Raw genomic sequence first — 20,751 nt, forward strand, 5'->3', positions numbered from 1 at the left:
GCCATTTTTTCATAAGGAGCGTGCGCGCTCTTTTTTCGCGCCTCTTTGACCTGTCCGGGGGGCGGAGCCTCGCGCTTTGCTCTGGCGTTTTTTCTCCTGCTTCCTGAGAAGCTTCTGAGCTGCTCTCTGCCCTACGGTGGATGTCGGTGCTATTGCCTGAATGGTAGGACCTGTTAGCTCGTTTCTGCTTGCTACATCTGGTTGTGATGGCCATCATGCCTAAGCCGGGGCCCCCTTCCCCCCCCCTTAAATCTGCAAATCCTCCTCTCAAACGGCCAAGACCTCTTCTCAGATCCCAGTGGGGTCCTGTATGAGGTGTCTTCTGCCGCTTTCTGTCTTTGGTTTTTGTGCCTCCTGCCCTGCCCCATGAACAGGATCATCCTTCTCCTCCTTCTCTCGCTTGGGCATCTGCCATGTCCAGCGCGGCCGCTGATTTGGCCTTAGTCGCCAAGGCAGCCATGTCCTTTAATCCTGTGGAGCCAGCCACTCCATCTCCTCTCAGTGGTTCCCACAGAGGACGCCTGACTACTAAGAGGCAGCGTGAGCGGCAGCATCCCTCCTCGGATGACTCCGTCTCCCCCCCTCGCCTAGAAGCAACGTTCGGATGTCTCTCCCCCCCTAGGGAGCGCAAGTCTGAAGGCGAATTGTCCGGCTCGGACGAGCCATGTCCTTTTTGGAACATATGTCAGTTTCAAATCCTGTGGCGCCAACCACTCCATCTCCTCTCAGTGGTTTCCACAGAGGTCGCCTGACTACTAAGAGGCAGCGTGAGCGGCAGCATCCCTCCTCGGATGACTCCGCCCCCCTCGCCCAAGTCTGAAGGGGAATTGTCCGGCTCGGACGAGGTCATGGAGCGGGACCCCTCGCCTAAGCTCTCCACCATGGTGGCTGACTTAGTGGCGACTGTCCGAGACACCTTTAATCTCCAAGGGGATTCTTCTCCTTCCACTAGTCGGGAGTTCCCCCCTTTTTCCGTCCAAGAAGCCGGAGGCTACCGCGTTTCCGGTCCATGAGGGATTTTCCGCGGTCATATCCAGGGCCTGGGGCCGTCCTAATAAGGGTTCTCGGCCACCAAGCGCATGGATACACTTTGTCCTTTCCCTGCTGACGGCGAGGAGAGGTGTCTTCTCCCCCTAAGGTGGATCCCCCGGTGGCCAGACTAGCCAAGAATACGGCCCTCCCTGTCTTAGACGGCTCCTCTTTGCAGGACGCTGTAGACAGGCGCATAGACTCTCTTTCCAAGTCCATTTTTTCACTGGCAGGCGCATCCCTGCGACCTGCCTTAGCCTCAGCAGGGGTGACCAGAGCCCTCTCGGTGTGGTTACAGCGCCACCATCAAGAACTGGCGGAACAAGATGCGTCTACTGACACACTGGATTTGGTTCTCCAGATGTCTCAGGCTTATAAGCTCCTTTGCGAAGCTTCTAGGGACATTGCTTCCCTCCTTGCCCGCATGTTAGTCATCTCGGTCATTCAGCGCAGAGAGGTCTGGTTAAAGGTGTGGGGCGCCAACGCCTCCTCCAAACGTTCCCTCGCTAATCTCCCCTTTGGGGGATCCAGACCTTTTGGGACTCAGCTGGACGAGTTAATCTCTGCCGCCACCTGGGGCAAGTGCACTCATCTTCCCCAACCAAGGTCCAAGCGCACTTTTCGGACCAGGTCATCCGGCTCCCGGTACCAGTCCTTTCGCCGCTTCTCGTCTGGTAGGACGTCGCCTGCTTCCTCCGCTGGGGGTCTCAGGACGCCCGCAAAAGGCCCTCCTTCAAACCCCAGCCTTCCTGGCGCTAGAGGGCCCAGTCTGCCCGCCCTACTGCTCCTAAGCAGTCCTCCGCATGAAGGGGACCTCTTGATGGCAGTTTATTCCCTTCTGGACCGGGGGGTTATTACCCCAGTTTCCCCAGAGGAACAGGGCACAGGTTTCTAGTCAAACCTGTGCGGGACGCCCGGTGAGGATTCAGTCGGACAATGCCACGGCTGTGGCTTACATCAACAATCAAGGCGGGAGCCGCAGCCGGATGGTGATGCAGGAGGTGGCGAGAATTCTGCTGTGGGCAGAGTCGCACGTTCCGATATTGTCGGCGGTATACATTCCAGGAATAGACAACTGGACAGCGGACTTTCTAAGCCGCAACAAGGTGGATCCAGGCGAGTGGTCTCTACCTCTGGATGTCTTCTAAGACGTCTGCCACAGATGGGGCCGTCAGGACGTGGACTGGATGGCGTCCAGGCTCAACAGCAAGCTCCCGGTGTTCCTGACTCGCGCCCGAGATCCGAAGGTGTACGGGGTGAACGCGCTGGTGTCTCCGTGGCAGGACTTCAGCCTCCTTTATGTCTTCCCTCCGCTTCCTCTGCTACCGAAGGTTATACTCAAGATCGCGGCAGAAGGGATTCCAACCGTTCTCATCGTCCCAGATTGGCCTCGCCGCGCATAGTTCTCGAACGTGACTCGGATGCTGGCGGACGCCACATGGCCTCTTCACGACAGAGAAGATCTATTGTCTCAGTTCCCGCTCTTCCATCGGAATATACGGTCGCTTCGTTTATCGGTGTAGCTGTTGAACCGCCATCCTGAAGAAAGGGTTCTCGGATTCAGTGACTAGAACCATAATCAGGGCAAGGAAGCCGGCTTCCTCCCGGATTTACTATCGTACCTGGAAGGCCTTCCTGACTTTTTGTATGAACTCGGGGTTCCCTCCCCTTCGTTTTTCCATCCCTATGGTGCTGTCGTTTCTTCAGTCCGGGCTTGAGATGGGACTGTCTTTGAGCTTCCTGAAATGTCAGGTTTCGGCTCTGGCCGTCTTTTTTCAGAAGTCCCTTGCTCTTATGGGTCCTGTGAGGACTTTCTTCAGGGGGTGGCACATTCGGTTCTCCGTATGTTCCCTTTTTTGTCTCCTTGGGATCTCAATTTGGTCCTGCGCGTTCTGCAGACGGCCCCCTTCGGCCTCTGAGAGAGGTCTCCCTGACTTTTCTCTCTTGGAAAGTGGTCTTCCTTGTGGCCATAACTTACATCTGGCGGGTGTCGGAGCTGGCCGCACTTTCCTGCCAGGAGCCTTTTCTGGTTTTTCACCAGGATAAGGTGGTGCTCCGTCCGGTTCCCTCCTTTTTGCCCAAGGTAGTCTCTCCCTTCCACCTTAACGAGGATCTTGCCGAGGGACCTCGTAAGGGTCTGGCGGCCTCCAAGGTCACTGTGGCGCGATGGATCCGCTAGGCTATCTCCGCGGCTTATCGCACTCGTGGTAATGTTCCCCCGGCTCGAATTACCGCTCACACCACTAGAGCGGTGGGAGCTTCCTGGGCAAGGCGCAATCGTGCCTCTGCGTCTCAGCTGTGTAAGGCGGCCACCGGGTCGTCCTTACATACCTTTACGGGGTTTTATCAGTTGCCTTCGCGGTTTTCGGCTGATGCTGTCTTTGGCCGCAGGGTTTTACAGGTTGTGGTTCCTGTTTGACAGTTTGACATTCCTCCTCGCGGTGCTGATATTTTTTCCCACCCCATGGACTGCTTTAGGACGTCCCATGGTCTGTGTCCCCCAATGGAAAAAAGTACGAGAAAAGGAGATTTTTTGTGAAACTCACCTGTAAAATCTTTTTCTCGTCTTTTCCATTGGGGGGACACAGCTCCCACCCATTCTGCCTGTTACAGGAGGGGTTTTCAGTTCAGTTCTGTTGTGGTTGGACCTCACGGGCTTGGTATGATGGCTTCCATTATTTTTTCTTGTCTCCTTCTCCTACTGCTTTTGCAACGCCTGTTTCCTCCTGGTGGAGCCTGGGGGTATGGCCCGAGGGGGAGGAGCTCTTTTATATTTGCATAGTGTCCCTCCTACTAATACCTCTAAGCTATACCCATGGTCTGTGTCCACAGGTGAGTTTCACAAAAAATCTCCTTTATCTATCCTTCTACCTATCAATTATCTTTCTATCTACCTATCTATAGTCTATCTTTCCATCTATCTGTTATCTATCTATCTATCTATCTATTAGGGGTGCACCGAAATTCCGGCAGCCGAAAATATCGGCCGAAAATGTACCTAATCCATTTCGGCCGATATTGTTACATATCGGCCGAAAATATGGGGTGTGGGATTTGTCACCCACCAAGTAGCTCACCATCTGCGGGCGGGCGGTTTACTTAAGATCACTGCATCTTTATTTTACCTTACAATCGTGACGCTCCAGTAACAACTCTGCAGGCAGAGCGGAGGGCGGCGTAACGTCACTTACTCACGTGACGCACCTGCTCCGCCTCCTTCATTCATAAAGTGGGCGGAGCAGGTGCGTCACGTGAGTAAGTGACGTTACGCCGCCCTCCGCTCTGCCTGCAGAGTTGTTACTGGAGCGTCACAATTGTAAGGTAAAATAAAGATGCAGTGACCTTAAGTAAACCGCCCGCCCGCAGATGGTGAGCTTTAGATGTGATAGCAGAATAAGATCTAACTTAACACAGTAGAATGGTGAATGCTGCTCCGGTTGCGACTGGAGTACACAACCTGATGTGACTTGGCATCAAAACTTAAACATGTTCATAAATTGGGGGGGGGGGGGTGATTTATCACGAGTGGAATTGGACTCTGTTCTGTTCTGTAAAATAAAGATGCAGTGAGTGATTAGTCTGCTGTGAGCAGCAGGGCCGGGGCTGTTATGGGTAGGGGGATCGGTCTATGGCACTGCTATGGGGAGGGGGGATCTGTGCACTGTTATGCCCATAACAGTGCACATATCCCCCCCTCCATAACAGCGCCACCCACAGATCCCCCTGTCCATAACAGCGCCACCCACAGATCCCCCTCTCCATAACAGCGCCACCCACAGATCCCCCTCTCCATAACAGAGCCACCCACAGATCCCCCTCTCCATAACAGAGCCACCCACAGATCCCCCTCTCCATAACAGCGCCACCCACAGATCCCCCTCTCCATAACAGCGCCACCCACAGATCCCCCTCTCCATAACAGCGCCACCCACAGATCCCCCTCTCCATAACAGAGCCACCCACAGATCCCCCTCTCCATAACAGCGCCACCCACAGATCCACCTCTCCATAACAGCGCCACCCACAGATCCACCTCTCCATAACAGAGCCACCCACAGATCCCCCTCTCCATAACAGCGCCACCCACAGATCCCCCTCTCCATAACAGCGCCACCCACAGATCCCCCTCTCCATAACAGAGCCACCCACAGATCCCCCTCTCCATAACAGAGCCACCCGCAGATCCCCCTCTCCATATATAATATGATTTATTAAATTCATGAAAAAGAATTATTAATAAAATCATTTAAAAAATAAGTATTTTAAAAGTATTTGGGCAAAAAGGCAGTTTCGGTCAAGGGCATCCTGAATTTTCGGTTTCGGTTTCGGACCAGAATTTTCATTTCGGTGCACCCCTACTATCTATCTATCCAGCTATCTGTTATCTATCCATTTATCTATCCAACTATCTATCTATCCAGCTATCTGTTATCTATCTATGTATCTATACATCCATATACCCCATCTATCTAAATTCTATCTATCCTTCTATCTATCTATCAATTATCTATCTTTCTATCTACCAATCTATAGTCTATCTATCCATCTACCTGTTTTCTATCTATCAATTATCTATCTATCTATCTATCTTTCTATCTACTTATCTATAGTCTATCTTTCCAGCTAGCTATATTTATAGTGCTTGATATAAAAATGTATCTTGCTTGATATTAAATTTATAGTGCTTGATATTAAAATGTTATATTGCTTGATATTACATTTCTATTGCTTGATATTAAATGTATATACTGTTGTGCACTGTCCCAGATGTCCTAAGACATATCCTACACAACCAACCCCCAACACTCTGTGTCAATACACACCTTAGTATTTCTCTGTGCCAACCATCCCCACCACTCTGTGGCAATACACACCGCAATGTTGCAAAGTTGTATTCATTTAAAATGTTTACACAATACAAATTTTCAAAAATGTTGTACAATATGCTGTAAAAATGTCAAAATTATCAATTTATCCGTATATCTATCTATCTATCCCAATCTAACGTTTCAATAGATAAATATTTTATCTATCTATCTACCTAACAATTTATCCATTTAGTTATCTATCTTTCTATCTATTTCTAACCATCTAGCTACTATAACAGGGCTATCTATCAAACATCTATTTATCTTTCTATCTATCTAACTGGCTGTCTTTCTATCTTTCTTTCTTTCTATCTATTATCTATCCATCTTTCTATCTATTATCTGTATTTCTATCTATTTTATCTATCTATTTATCTAGCTTCTAATATCTATCTAACGTCCAATCTTTCTATCTATTTTCCTATCAATCTATCCGTTTATCTAACAATGTATCCATTTATCTATCTGTCTTTCTAGCTATTTCTAACCATCTAGCTATCAAAATGATCAATTTATCCGTATATCTATCTACCCCAATCTAACGTTTCAATAGATAAATATTTTATCTATCTACCTATCAATCTATCTAACAATTTATCCATTTAGCTATCTATCTTTCTAACTATTTCTAACTATCTAGCTACTATAACAGGGCTATCTATCAAACATCTATTTATCTTTCTATCTATCTAACTGGCTGTCCTTCTATCTTTCTTTCTATCTATTATCTATCTTTTTATCCATTTATCTAACAATTTATCCATTTATCTATCTTTCTATCAATCTTTCTATCTAACCATCTATCTAACAATTTATCAATTTTTTTGTCTAGCTACCACATATCTATTTTTTTAATTATCTACCAATCTATTTTATCTATCTATTTATCTAGCTTCTAATATCTATCTAACGTCCAATCTTTCTATCTATTTTCCTATCAATCTATCCATTTATCTGTCTTTCTATCTTTCTATCTATCTTTCTATCAATTTTTCTATCTATCCAGCTATCTAACAATTTATCCATTTATCTATCTATGATCAATTTATCCGTATATCAGACAAACCCCACCACTCTGTCAATACACACAGCAATGTTGCAAAGTTGTATTCATTTGAAATGTTTACACAATTCAAAATTTCAAAGTGTTGTACAATATGCTGTAAAAATGTCAAAATGATAAATTTATCCATATATCTATCTATCTTTCTATCCTTCTATCAATCTATTTATCTTTCTATCAAACATCTATTTATCTTTCTATCTAACCGTCTATCTTTCTATCTATCACATATCTATTTATCTAACAATTTATCTATCAACAATCTATCTAAATATCTGCCAATTTATTTATCTAGCTTCTAATATCTATCTAACAGCCTATCTTTCTATCAATCTATCTATATATCGACCTATCTATCTATCTGTCTTTCTATCTATTATCTATCTTTCCATTATCTTTCTATCTATAACATATCTATTTATCTATCTATCAATTTATCAATCAACAACCTATCTATCTATACTAACTATTTATCTAGCTTCCAACAGCTATCAATTTATCTATCTATCTATCTATGCATATATCTATGTATACAGTACAGACCAAAAGTTTGGACACACCTTCTCATTCAAAGAATTTTCTTTATTTTCATGACTATGAAAATTGTAGATTCACACTGAAGGCATCAAAACTATGAATTAACACATGTGGAATTATATACATAACAAACAAGTGTGAAACAACTGAAAATATGTCATATTCTAGGTTCTTCAAAGTAGCCACATTTTGCTTTGATTACTGCTTTACACACTCTTGGCATTCTCTTGATGAGCTTCAAGAGGTAGTCCCCTGAAATAGTTTTCACTTCACAGGTGTGCCCTGTCAGGTTTAATAAGTGGGATTTCTTGACTTATAAATGGGGTTGGGACCATCAGTTGCGTTGAGGAGAAGTCAGGTGGATACACAACTGATAGTCCTACTGAATAGACTGTTAGAATTTGTATTATGGCAAGAAAAAAGCAGCTAAGTAAAGAAAAACGAGTGGCCATCATTACTTTAAGAAATGAAGGTCAGTCAGTCAGCCGAAAAATTGGGAAAACTTTGAAAGTAAGGGCTATTTGACCATGAAGGAGAGTGATGGGGTGCTGCGCCAGATGACCTGGCCTCCACAGTCACCGGACCTGAACCCAATCGAGATGGTTTGGGGTGAGCTGGACCGCAGAGTGAAGGCAAAAGGGCCAACAAGTGCTAAGCATCTCTGGGAACTCCTTCAAGACTGTTGGAAGACCATTTCAGGGGACTACCTCTTGAAGCTCATCAAGAGTGTGCAAAGCAGTAATCAAAGCAAAAGGTGGCTACTTTGAAGAACCTAGAATATGACATATTTTCAGTTGTTTCACACTTGTTTGTTATGTATATAATTCCACATGTGTTAATTCATAGTTTTGATGCCTTCATAGTCATGAAAATAAAGAAAACTCTTTGAATGAGAAGGTGTGTCCAAACTTTTGGTCTGTACTGTACGTATATCTATTTATAAAGCTTCTAATATCTATCTAAGTTTATCTATTTATCCATGTATACGCATATCTATTTATCAAGCTTCTAATATCTTTCTAACTACATATCTTTCTATCTAGCGATCTATCTATAACACGGCTATCTATCAAACATCTATTTATCTTTCTTTCTGTCTATCTTTCCACTATCTTTCTATCTATCACATATCTATTTATCTAACAATTTATCTATCAACAATCTATCTAAATATCTGCCAATTTATTTATCTAGCTTCTAATATCTATCTAACAGCCTATCTTTCTATCTATCTTTCTAAATTTGAAGTACACAGTTTTCCCCCAAGCTATTAAATCCCAGCAAGTTATTAAAAGCCTATGAAGCCATTAATAAAAGCGTATGAATCGCACGAATCTCTTCGTCCACAATGTATAGTCAGCCACTATCGGTTCTTATGGAGTCGTTGAACCTTATTCAGAGCAGTGCAAAATTTTGGAATAAGAAAGGTGTTTGTACAAAATGATCGCCAGATCTTTTAAAGATTCTAAGAGATTCGTGCGATTCATACACTTTTATTAATGGCTTCATAGGCTTTTAATAACTTGCTGGGATTTAATAGCTTCGGGAAAACTGTGTACTTCAAATAAACCTGATAGATACTAGATAAATAGATAGTTTAAAGATAGATAGCTAAATTGTTAGATAGCTGGGTAGATAGAAAGTGGAAAGATAGGTAGATATATAGACAGCTTAATAGCAAGATAGATAGATATAAAGATAAATGGATAGATAAATTGATAGATAGATAAATAGATATGTGATAGAAAGATAATGGAAAGATAGACAATAGAAAGATAGATAGAAAGACAGCTAAATAGATAGGTCGATATATAGATAGATTGATAGAAAGATAGATAGAAAGATAGGCTGTTAGATAGATATTAGAAGCTAGATAAATAAATTGGCAGATATTTAGATAGATTGTTAATAGATAAATTGTTAGATAAATAGATATGTGATAGATAGAAAGATAGTGGAAAGATAGACGGTTAGATAGAAAGATAAATAGATGTTTGATAGAAAGATAAATAGATAGATTGATAGAAGGATAGAAAGATAGATAGATATACGGATAAATTGATCATTTTGACATTTTTACAGCATATTGTACAACACTTTGAATTGTGTAAACATTTCAAATGAATACAACTTTGCAACATTGCTGTGTGTATTGACAGAGTGGTGGGGTTTGTCTGATATACGGATAAATTGATCATAGATAGATAAATGGATAAATTGTTAGATAGCTGGATAGATAGAAAAATTTATAGAAAGATAGAAAGACAGACAGATAAATGGATAAATTGTTAGATAAATGGATAGATTGATAGGAAAATAGAAAGATTGGACGTTAGATAGATATTTGAAGCTATATAAATAGATAGATAAAATAGATTGGTAGATAATTAGATAAATAGATATGTGGTAGCTAGACAAAAAAATGGATAAATTGTTAGATAGAAAGATTGATAGAAAGATAGATAAATGGATAAATTGTTAGATAAATGGATAGAAAGATAGATAATAAATATAAAGAAAGATAGAAAGACAGCCAGTTAGATAGATAGAAAGATAAATAGATGTTTGATAGATAGCCCTGTTATAGTAGCTAGATAGTTAGAAATAGATAGAAAGATAGATAGCTAAATGGATAAATTGTTAGATAGATTGATAGGTAGATAGATAAAATATTTATCTATTGAAACGTTAGATTGGGGTAGATAGATATACGGATAAATTGATCATTTTGATAGCTAGATGGTTAGAAATAGATAGAAAGACAGATAGATAAATGGATACATTGTTAGATAAACGGATAGATTGATAGGAAAATAGATAGAAAGATTGGACGTTAGATAGATATTAGAAGCTAGATAAATAGATAAAATAGATAGAAAGACAGATAATAGATAGAAAGATGGATAGATAATAGATAGAAAGAAAGATAGAATGACAGCCAGTTAGATAGAAAGACAGCCAGTTAGATAGATAGAAAGATAAATAGATGTTTGATAGATAGCCCTGTTATAGTAGCTAGATGGTTAGAAATAGATAGAAAGATAGATAGCTAAATGGATAAATTGTTAGATAGATTGATAGGTAGATAGATAGATAAAATATTTATCTATTGAAACGTTAGATTGGGATAGATAGATAGATATACGGATAAATTGATAATTTTGACATTTTTACAGCATATTGTACAACATTTTTGAAAATTTGTATTGTGTAAACATTTTAAATGAATACAACCTTGCAACATTACGGTGTGTATTGCCACAGAGTGGTGGGGATGGTTGGCACAGAGAAATACTAAGGTGTGTATTGACACAGAGTGTTGGGGGTTGGTTGTGTAGGATATGTCTTAGGACATCTGGGACAGTGCACAACAGTATATAAATTTAATATCAAGCAATATAAATGTAATATCAAGTAATATAGCGGTTAAGCGGCATGACGTAGGGGTGCATGCCGCGCTTCTCCCTTCGCTACAGCCCCTCCCTTCCCTCCATGCCTCCCGTTTGGATCTAGTACGCTGAGCCCTGGTGGTGAACTTGCCGGCAGCTGTATCTGTGCTGCGCCGGGAGCAGCCGCCGACTCTGAAGCTGGAATCTGGCGTCCCCTGACTACAACGTTCTGGAACCCACACTCCTGGCTTACCTGCTCACCTGCAAAGTGAGAGCCCCGGCGGTGTTTGGTGTGGAACGGCTGAGGTACATTCTTTTACCTTGGGTGGGCGTCGGAATGCTGACGAGCCCTCTCTGGAGTTGAAGTGCGAGTGCTGCGGTGCTCTGTCCCCTCTTGGTCCCGTCTTGGTCCTGCTGACTTTGCAGTGGAGGCTGTGTGCCTCGCTCTGTCCTGACTCTGCCGTGGATGCCGTGTGCTGACCCCGCGGTGGGTGCTGCGCTTGTTCATCTCTGGATCCGGCGGTTGATGCTGGTGAGTGGCGGTGCCTGCCCGTGGCCGTCGGTGGATCCGTGAGTGGAGGCTGGATCTTGATGTTCTGTGGAGTGAGGTCCTTGGATGCACTCTTTGGCGTGCGTGTGAGGGTTGGAGATCACGGGCAATCACCTGTTGCAACCAGCGGCATTATTGGTATCGATAGTTGTATATGCAGAGATACCATGCTGGATGGCCTCCTGGTTAAATATCAGGTGCTGAAGAGGATTATGGCTGTAAGACCTGTTATTTCTCTAGGGATTGTCTCCTAAAGGGGGGACCAGGCCCTTTTGGGGTCTTTGACGGCTGGGCAGGTTCGTGTGGTCTGAGGAGGTATCTACTGGATTTTCTACAGAGGACTCATATACTATATTATTTCACTCTGATAAGACCTATAAGTTATTCTTTTTTTGAAGCAAGCTTTTTTGGTCCTATAGTTACTTTGGGTTGATGCTTTCTGGACTAGATGAACTAGATCTTGATCTTAGAGCTAAAAGGAACTTGCATTTCTATAAGGTGCCCTCCAGCTGATATACCGGTGGGAGGGGGTCAGCAGAATATCTGTACGCCGTTCCCCCTAGTTTAGCTCGTCCTTTGTCTATATACTTCTTGATTTATATTTAGCTATTTTTCAGAATTTTCTTGTATGTATATTTTTATCTATATGGTCGTTACATAATTCCTGGTCAATATATTCTATCTTGCTTCCTGGGGGGAGTAACCAGGCAGTCCGAGTTGTATCTGGGGCTTTTGAAGGTTATATACACTGTCTCAGCGCCTTTTTTGCTTTTTGCTCGTTCTGTATATCCACTATTACCCCTCCCCTTTCTCTATTGAGTTCTGTGAATCATTGATGGGGGGTGTCCGCTATTTCTTCAAATGAGACAAAGCTGTGTTGGAATTTTTTACGTAGTTGCAATATATTGACGTATATATAAAATGCCGCCAAAATATCGTAAATCAGGTGGTCTGACCTCCCCAAAAGGTGGATCAAGCCCGCAGGCTCCATTTGACAAATTTTTGAAGTCCCCTCCACCCAAAACTAGAGTGGGAGTACAGAGATTGGCGCCTCAGGCTGAGACAGGTACAGATAATACGGACCGGTCGGAGCAGGGTATACTAAAGACCAGTTCCTCCCACAGTGAAGGCTTTGAGAGCATTAATAATAAATTGCAGGATATTTTGGGAGTGGTGAATGCCACTAGCATTTCGGTCGCAGAGCTGACCTCTTCTCTTGCAATAGTACAAGGGGACGTTTCTATAATAAGAGATGAAGTGACGAAGATTCTACAGTGGGTGGAGGAACATGTACCAGTCTACATTCTAGGAGTGGAGAATTGGATGGCGGACTTCCTCAGTCGGGAAACCATGGACCCGGGCGAGGGGTCCATCTGTTTCTGTTGGGGCCTTCCGGAGGTGGATTTGATGGCATCCAAACTCAACCACAAGCTTCCCGCCTTCATCTCTCAGACAAGAAACCCCGGGAATGCGTATTGGACGCACTGGTGGCCCCATGGGACAGTTTCTCTCTCCTGTCTTCCCTCCTCTTCCTCTCCTACCCTGGGTCCTTCGCAGAATCAAGAGGGGAGGGCATCCAGATGATTCCTTTCTCTCCGGATTGGCCGCGTCGCTACTGGTACACCAATCTGTCCTTCTTCTAGGAGACACTCTGTGGCCTCTTCCGCTCGGGACGACCTTCTCTCTCAGGGACTCGTCTTCCACCAACATTTAAAATCACTACGTTTGACGGCGTGGCTATTGAGACCACCATTCTGAAGCGGCGAGGGTTCTCCGACGAAGTCATCCGCACCATGATTAACCAGCTCAGGACCGCCGTACGCAGGATTGCGTCCTGGCGGCGGCCCTGTTATTCCTCCTGGAAGCGCCGGCGCGTCCTCTGGCGAAAGGCGAGATTTCCTGTGAACGCGCGCGTTCACAGGAACCGGAGGTAAACGAGTACATCTACAGCCTGCCAGCAGCGATCATTCGCTGGCAGGCTGTAGATGCAATTTTTTTAACCCCAAAAAGGTATATTAGACGCTGTTTTGATAACAGCGTCTAATATACCTGCTACCTGGTCCTCTGGTGGTCCCTTTTGCTTGGATCGACCACCAGAGGACACAGGCAGACATACGGATGTCTGAATGGAGCCTTACAGGGGGGTGATCACCCCATATAGACTCCCTGATCACCCACCTGTCATTGATCACCCCCCTGTAAGGCTCCATTCAGACGTCCGTATGTGTTTTGCGGATCCGCAAAACACATATGGATGTCTGAATGGAGCCTTACAGGGGGGGTGATCACCCCATATAGACTCCCTGATCACCCCCCTGTCATTGATCACCCCCCTGTAAGGCTCAATTCAGACGTCCGTATGTGTTTTGTGGATCCACGGATCCGCAAAACACGGACAACGGCAATGTGCTTTCCGCATTTTGCGGATCCGCACATTGCCAGACCTATATAGAAAATGCCTTTTCTTGTCCGCAATTGTGGACAAGAATAGGACATGTTCTATAGGCTCTACAAAAAACGCAGTGTTCGCCCGATCAGGCCTGATATTGTGCGCACACTTGAGTTCAGTCCGCCCCACCGCAGTGACAGCAATTTTTTTTTTCTGATCACTGCAAAAACACAGTAAAATCGCTGCGGCGCTATAAAAAGATCACTTTTGAGGGGCATGGCGAGTTCATAGAAGATTTATTTATTTTTTGTCACAAGTTAGCGGAAATAGATTTTTTTTTTTTTTTTTTTGTTTTTTGTTTTTTCTTACAAAGTCTCATATTCCAATAACTTGTGACAAAAAAATAAAATCTCACATGAACTCACCATACCCCTCACGAAATCCAAATGCGTAAAAATTTTTAGACATTTATATTACAGACTTCTTCTCACGCTTTAGGGCCCCTAAAATGCCAGAACAGTAAACACACCCCACAAATGACCCCATTTCGGAAAGTAGACACCCCAAGGTATTTCGTGAGGGGCATATTGAGTCCATGAAAGATTGAACTTTTTGTCACAAGTTAGCGGAAAGGGAGACTTTATGAGAAAAACCCCAAAAAATCCATTTCCGCTAAAAAACTTCTTTGAACTCGCCATGCCCCTCACGGAATACCTTGGGGTGTCTTCTTTCCAAAATGGGGTCACTTGTGGGGTATTTATACTGCCCTGGCATTTTAGGGGACCTAAAGCGTGAGAAGTAATTTGGAATCCAAATGCGTAAAAAATGCCCTGTGAAATCCTAAAGGTGCTCTTTAGAATTTGGGCCCCTTTGCGCACCAAGGCTGCAAAAAAGTGTCACACGTGGTATCGCCGTACTCAGGAGAAGTTGGGCAATGTGTTTTGAGGTGTCTTTTTACATATACCCATGCTGGGTGAGAGAAATATCTCTCTAAAATGACAACTGTATAAAAAAATGGGAAAAGTTGACTTTTAGAGAGATATTTCTCTCACCCAGCATGGGTATATGTAAAAATACACCCCAAAACACATTGCCCTACTTCTTCTGAGTACGGCGATACCACATGTGTGACACTTTTTTGCAGCCTAAGTGCCCAAAGGTGCCCAAATTCTAAAGAGCACCTTTAGGATTTCACAGGGCATTTTTTAGGCATTTGGATTCCAGACTTCTTCTCACGCTTTAGGTCCCCTAAAATGCAAGGGCAGTATAAATACCCCACAAGTGACCCCATTTTGGAAAGAAGACACCCCAAGGTATTTCGTGATGGGCATACTGAGTTCATGGAAGTTTTAATTTTTTGTCACAAGTTAGTTGAATATGAGACTTTGTTAGAAAAAATAAAATTTATAATTTTCCGCTAACTTGTGACAAAAAATAAAAACTTTTATGAACTCACTATGCCCATCAGCGAATACCTTAGGGTGTCTACTTTCCGAAATGGGGTCATTTGTGGGGTGTTTTTACTGTCTGGGCATTGTAGAACCTCAGGAAACATGACAGGTGTTTAGAAAGTCAGAGCTGCTTCAAAATGCGGAAATTCACATTTTTGTACCATAGTTTGTAAACGCTATAACTTTTGCGCAAACCAACAAATATACACTTATTGCATTTTTTTTTTATCAAAGAAATGTAGAACAATAAATTTAGAGAAAAATTTATATAGAAATGTAGTTTTATTCGAAAAATTTTACAACTGAAAGTGAAAAATGTCAGCAGCAATGAAATACCACCAAATGAAAGCTCTATTAGTGAGAAGAAAAGGAGGTAAAATTCATTTGGGTGGTAAGTTGTGTGACCGAGCAATAAACCGTGAAAGTAGTGTAGTGCAGAATTGTAAAAAGTGGTCTGGTCATTAAGGGTGTTTAAGCTAGGGGAGCTGAGGTGGTTAAGGCCAGGAAGCCAGCGTCATCCAAAATTTATTATAGGACTTAAAAATCTATCCTTCGCTTCTGTGCGAACTGTCGCTTCCCTCCGCTCCGTTTTTCCCTTCCCACAATCCTCTCCTTCTTGCAAACAGGTCTGGATTTGGGTCTCGCTCTTAGTTAACTAAAATAAAGTGGCCTAAATGGAAGAAATTAAAAACCAAACACTGTGGCGTGTTTATAACCGGGGAAGCAATTACTCCGCATGTGATCCGTTGCCAACGGCAATCCCCAGCAAAAATGCATACAATGGAGGATGTTGGCAGCGGACCATGCACCACAATGGCATCCTACACATGGCGGACGCTGCTCTGGGTCGGAAGGTCTTGCGAGCTGCGGTGTCTTAGGCTCCCGCGAATGTGACTTCCATGGGCGTGTGGTTTCTTCCGTCCCCGTGGACTGCTTTGGAACGTCCCACGGTCCTGTGTCCCCCAATGATACGAGCGAGAAAATGTGATTTTTGTGGACTCATCTGTAAAATCTCTTTCTCGCTGAGTTCATTGGGGGACACAGCTCCCACACATTGTTTCTTCTCTAATTTTGCCGCACATGACAGCGGTTGATTGAGTAGTGGGGTCCTTAGCTCTGGGTTCGGACCCACTGGTTATTGTTCTGTTTTTCATTTCTGTTTTCTATTTCATACTGCTTGTGCACAAACTGATATGCTCTGTCCAGGCTGGAGGTGGTATAGCCAGCAGGAGGAGCTAAAACTTTTTAGCCTAGTGTCGCCTCCTAGTAGCAGCAGCAGCTATAACCACGGTCCTGTGTCCCCCAATGAACTAAGCGAGAAAGAGATTTTACAGGTGTGTCCACAAAATTCTCATTTTTATATGTGAGTACAAAAATTCCTATTTTCTTATTCATCTCATTGGGGAACATAGAAGATTGTGGGACATCCAAAAGCATGAGGGGAGGGAACAAAGAAATAGGGCTCATCCTTGTCTTACTCTTTTTTTTATAGGATGCCCCCTTGGCTTCCTTAGATGTATCCTGATTTCTGGGTTCTGCAGAACCCAGCAATCTGGATGCATCTAAGGATGCCAAAGGGGGTATCCTATAAACAAGAGGAAGACAAGGATGAGCCCTGCTTTACTGAGCTATAACAGATATATCAGAAGGCTATCCTGATACAGGGAACGATAGTAGGCCTGGACAGCACTTGGAAAGAGGGAAGGAGAACCACACCTGTCGAATAAAGCTGATTGAGACCGAGAGTTCTGGATTAACGATAGCTGGAAGGGCTGCCGCCTCAGGCACCTCTCGAATAGAAGAGACCAAATAGGCCTCCAACCTAACAGGAGCTGGAGAGAAAGCTCACAGAAGAACCCAAAAGAAAAAGAGTGTATGGCTCAAGGACCAGATAAAGATTCCAAAGAGGAGTGGGTTAACTGCAAAGGGAACCCAGATGGTATAGCCAATGAGGAAGAGTCCACACACTAGGGGAGAAACTCTGTAAAACCCCAATTGGCAAGAGAGGCCAACACTTTTTCCATTTTGTGCCCTTCCTACTGGCAGCAGGTTACTGTGAGGTCACTGTTAAGGGAGCGGAGTACTGTGAGGTCACTCTTAAGGCAGCAGGGTACTGTGAGGTCACTGTTAAGGGAGCGGAGTACTGTGAGGTCACTCTTAAGGCAGCAGGGTACTGTGAGGTCACTGTTAAGGGAGCGGAGTACTGTGAGGTCACTCTTAAGGCAGCAGGGTACTGTGAGGTCACTGTTAAGGGAGCGGGGTACTGTAGCAGTCACTGTTAAAGGGGCAGGCGCTGTGGAGGTCTCTGTTAAGGGGACAGGGAATGGTGGAGGTCATAGTTAAGGGGATTGTCCCCTATGGAGGTCACTGTTAAGGGGGCAGGCTCCTGTGAAGGTCACGGTCAAGGGGTTGGGATGCTGTGGAACTCACTGTTAAAGGGGCAGGCTGCTGTGAATGTCAAAGTTAAGGGGGTGGGCTACTGTGGAGGTCCCATTTTAAAGAGTTAGGGCACTGTGGGGTGCTGTGGAGGTCACTATTAAGGGGGCGAGGTGCAGTAAAGGTCACGTTATGGGGTATACGGTCGATATCTTTTAATGACGCACACAAACATTAAATGAAATATACGTGCAAAGTCGGGTCCTTCTGCTAGTGTTATATAAAGATCACTTTCCGGTGACAGAATCTGATGATTCTACAGAAACGAGCAGCGTTATATAGGTGTTGCTTATCACACCCTCAGAAGCAGTCTGTCATGGATCTAATATGTTGGATGCTTCTTCTTCTGTGCCCACCACTTGACTTACAAGTACTCCACATATTATTTTTTTTTTTTTAAAGAGATTCATCAGTAATTCAGAATTTCATAATGCGAACTACCTCAAATGATGAACATTTTAGCATACTACTTGGATGCTGCAGAACATCACGATACACGCCTTGTGTGCTGGAGAACATCATGATATACTCCTTGATTGCTGGAGAACACCATGATATACTCCTTGATTGCTGGAGAACATCATGATATACTTCTTGATTGCTGGAGAACATCATGATATACTCCTTGATTGCTGGAGAACATCATGATATACTCCTTGATTGCTGGAGAACATCATTAAATACTCCTTGGATGCTGGAGAACATCATGATATACTCCTTGATTGCTGGAGAACATCATGATATACTCCTTGATTGCTGGAGAACATCATGATATACTCCTTGATTGCTAGAGAACATCATGATATACTCCTTGGATGCTGCAGAACATCATAGTACACGCCTTGGATGCTGCAGAACATCATAGTACACGCCTTGGATGCTGCAGAACATCAAAGTACACAACTTAGATGCTGGAGAACATCATGATATACTCCTTGATTGCTGGAGAACATCATGATATACTCCTTGATTGCTGGAGAACATCATGATATACTCCTTGATTGCTGGAGAACATCATGATATACTCCTTGATTGCTGGAGAACATCATTAAATACTCCTTGGATGCTGGAGAACATCATGATATACTCCTTGATTGCTGGAGAACATCATGATATACTCCTTGATTGCTGGAGAACATCATGATATACTCCTCGGAGGCTGCAGAACATCATAGTACACACCGCAGGAAGCTTCCCTTTACTCTTCAAATTGAAGTTCTGCAGCAGAGTATAAAACAAATGCCAAAGGAACAACCCTTTGCCAACTAAAATCTATAAGCATGTCAGTGAATAGTGCAATGGGCATGGTGTAAATGGAGTTTTACTGTTATTTTTTTATTTTATTTGAATTAAGTGTTGATTATTTTCTTATTCTTACCAGGAAGAAGAATTATCCAGCCAAGTGCTGACTCTAGACCTTACTGCATATGAAGATGATGAGGAGGAGGAGGATTCCAACAAGAAATGATATGATCTGATGCTCCTGGGTTGTAGCTGTCACCAGTCTATTCAGTTTATAGTTTCCTGATATTCACTGTAGCTGAGGAGATATTACAGGAATTTGTGATATTCCACTGTTACATTCTGTTTTAGTTATAGTTATTAACTTGGTTTTCTTATTTTTATGGTTATGTTGATATATGTATTTCTCTTAAACAAAATGAAATCTGTGAGCAGACAAGATTTTTCAGTTATCATTTTCTTATTATTAAAGGGGTTTTCAGGGACTTAAATGTCTGAGCAGTGGGGATCTGGCACCTCCGCCGATTAGCTGTTTATAGGGGCTGCGGCACTCAAGCGAACATTGTGTGACATCACATTCATTGGTCACATGCCCATTGTGCAGCTCATTCCCATTCTAGTAATTGGGACTAAGCTGCAATACCAAGCACAGAGAAGATGATGTTGAAGTGCTGTGCCTCCTTCAAACAGCTGATCAGCTGTGGTGCTGGAAGTCAGATCTTCAGCTTTCAGGTATTGATGACCTATTGTGAGGATAGGTCATCAATTTTCATTCAGAGAAAACACCATTATTTGCCATGTGAATAAGAGCAGCACTGTGATAACCAGCTCCGTCCCTACACAATCGCCAGAGCTACACTGAAACAACTGATTGACAGTAGTGTGGGGTGTCAGACACCCTGATCAGGCATTGTAAAATCCTGGACAACCCTTTTATTAAATGAAAAAATTGGATTTTTTGTACTCACCGTAAAATCCTTTTCTCGTAGCAGGCATTGGGGGACACAGCACCATGGGTATATGCCCAGCTGCCACTACGAGGCTGACACTAGAAACAAAAAAAGTGTTGGCTCCACCCAGATGGGCTATACCCCTCTGCCAGAGCCGAGAGAGATCAGTCGGTACAAAAGCAGTAGGAACGCCACACCTGAACCAAAAACTGAAAGCCAAGAAGTCTTCAACTGGGGAAACCCGACAACCAAACTAGGCAAAAGCCGGTACTTTAAAGAAGAAGAAACTCAAGAAGGGGGGATCTGTGTCCCCCAATGCCTACTACGAGAAAAGGTTTTACGGTGAGTACAAAAAATCCAATTTTCTCGTGCATGGCATTGGGGGACACAGCACCATGGGACGTCCCAAAGCAGTTCCCGAGGGAGGGAAGAAAAAAGCGCCATGCCACCAATCTAAAGCACAGCTGCTTGCAGAACCTTGCTTCCCAGACTGGCATCAGCAGAAGCCAAGGAATGAATATGGTACAACTTAGAAAAAGTGTGAACCGACGCCCAGGTGGCGGCCCGGCAGACCTGGGAAACTGATGCCTGATGACGCACCGCCCAAGAAGCCCCAACCGCCCTAGTCGAATGTGCGGTCAATCTGGAAGGGGGAGCCCGCCCCTTCGCGACATAGGCCTCCTTGACGGCCGACCGAACCCAGCGAGAAATGGTGGCCTTGGAGGCAGGCAAACCTTTATGAGGGCCCGCCGGGACCACAAAAAGAGAGTCCGAATGACGGAAGGGTTCCGAGAGGCGAAGATACAGGCGAAGAGCCCGAACCACATCCAGGCAATGGAGGGATTTC

At 43.9% G+C, this 20,751-nt stretch overlaps 1 protein-coding gene and 1 long non-coding RNA gene across 2 annotated transcripts in view; one reads left to right on the forward strand and one right to left on the reverse strand.

Annotated features, from left to right (window-relative positions):
• Positions 1–19,389, forward strand: part of SMC1B (structural maintenance of chromosomes 1B) — a 171,911-nt gene extending 152,522 nt beyond the window's left edge. The window contains exon 25 of the mRNA XM_040439136.1: positions 19,094–19,389. Within this exon, the coding sequence (XP_040295070.1) occupies positions 19,094–19,180 (87 nt within the window). The 3' untranslated portion in view covers positions 19,181–19,389. The remainder of the gene's footprint in view (positions 1–19,093) is intronic.
• LOC121006343 lies at positions 8,940–20,489 on the reverse strand. The gene is made up of 3 exons (XR_005780204.1): positions 20,354–20,489; positions 11,723–11,724; positions 8,940–8,950 (listed from the first exon to the last, which is right to left on the reverse strand). It is a non-coding gene; the product is annotated as an uncharacterized LOC121006343 (long non-coding RNA).
• Between the last annotated feature and the right edge of the window lie 262 nt (positions 20,490–20,751).

This window comes from Bufo bufo, chromosome 1 (genome assembly GCF_905171765.1).
Source record: "Bufo bufo chromosome 1, aBufBuf1.1, whole genome shotgun sequence".
NCBI classification, from domain to species: Eukaryota; Metazoa; Chordata; class Amphibia; order Anura; family Bufonidae; genus Bufo; species Bufo bufo.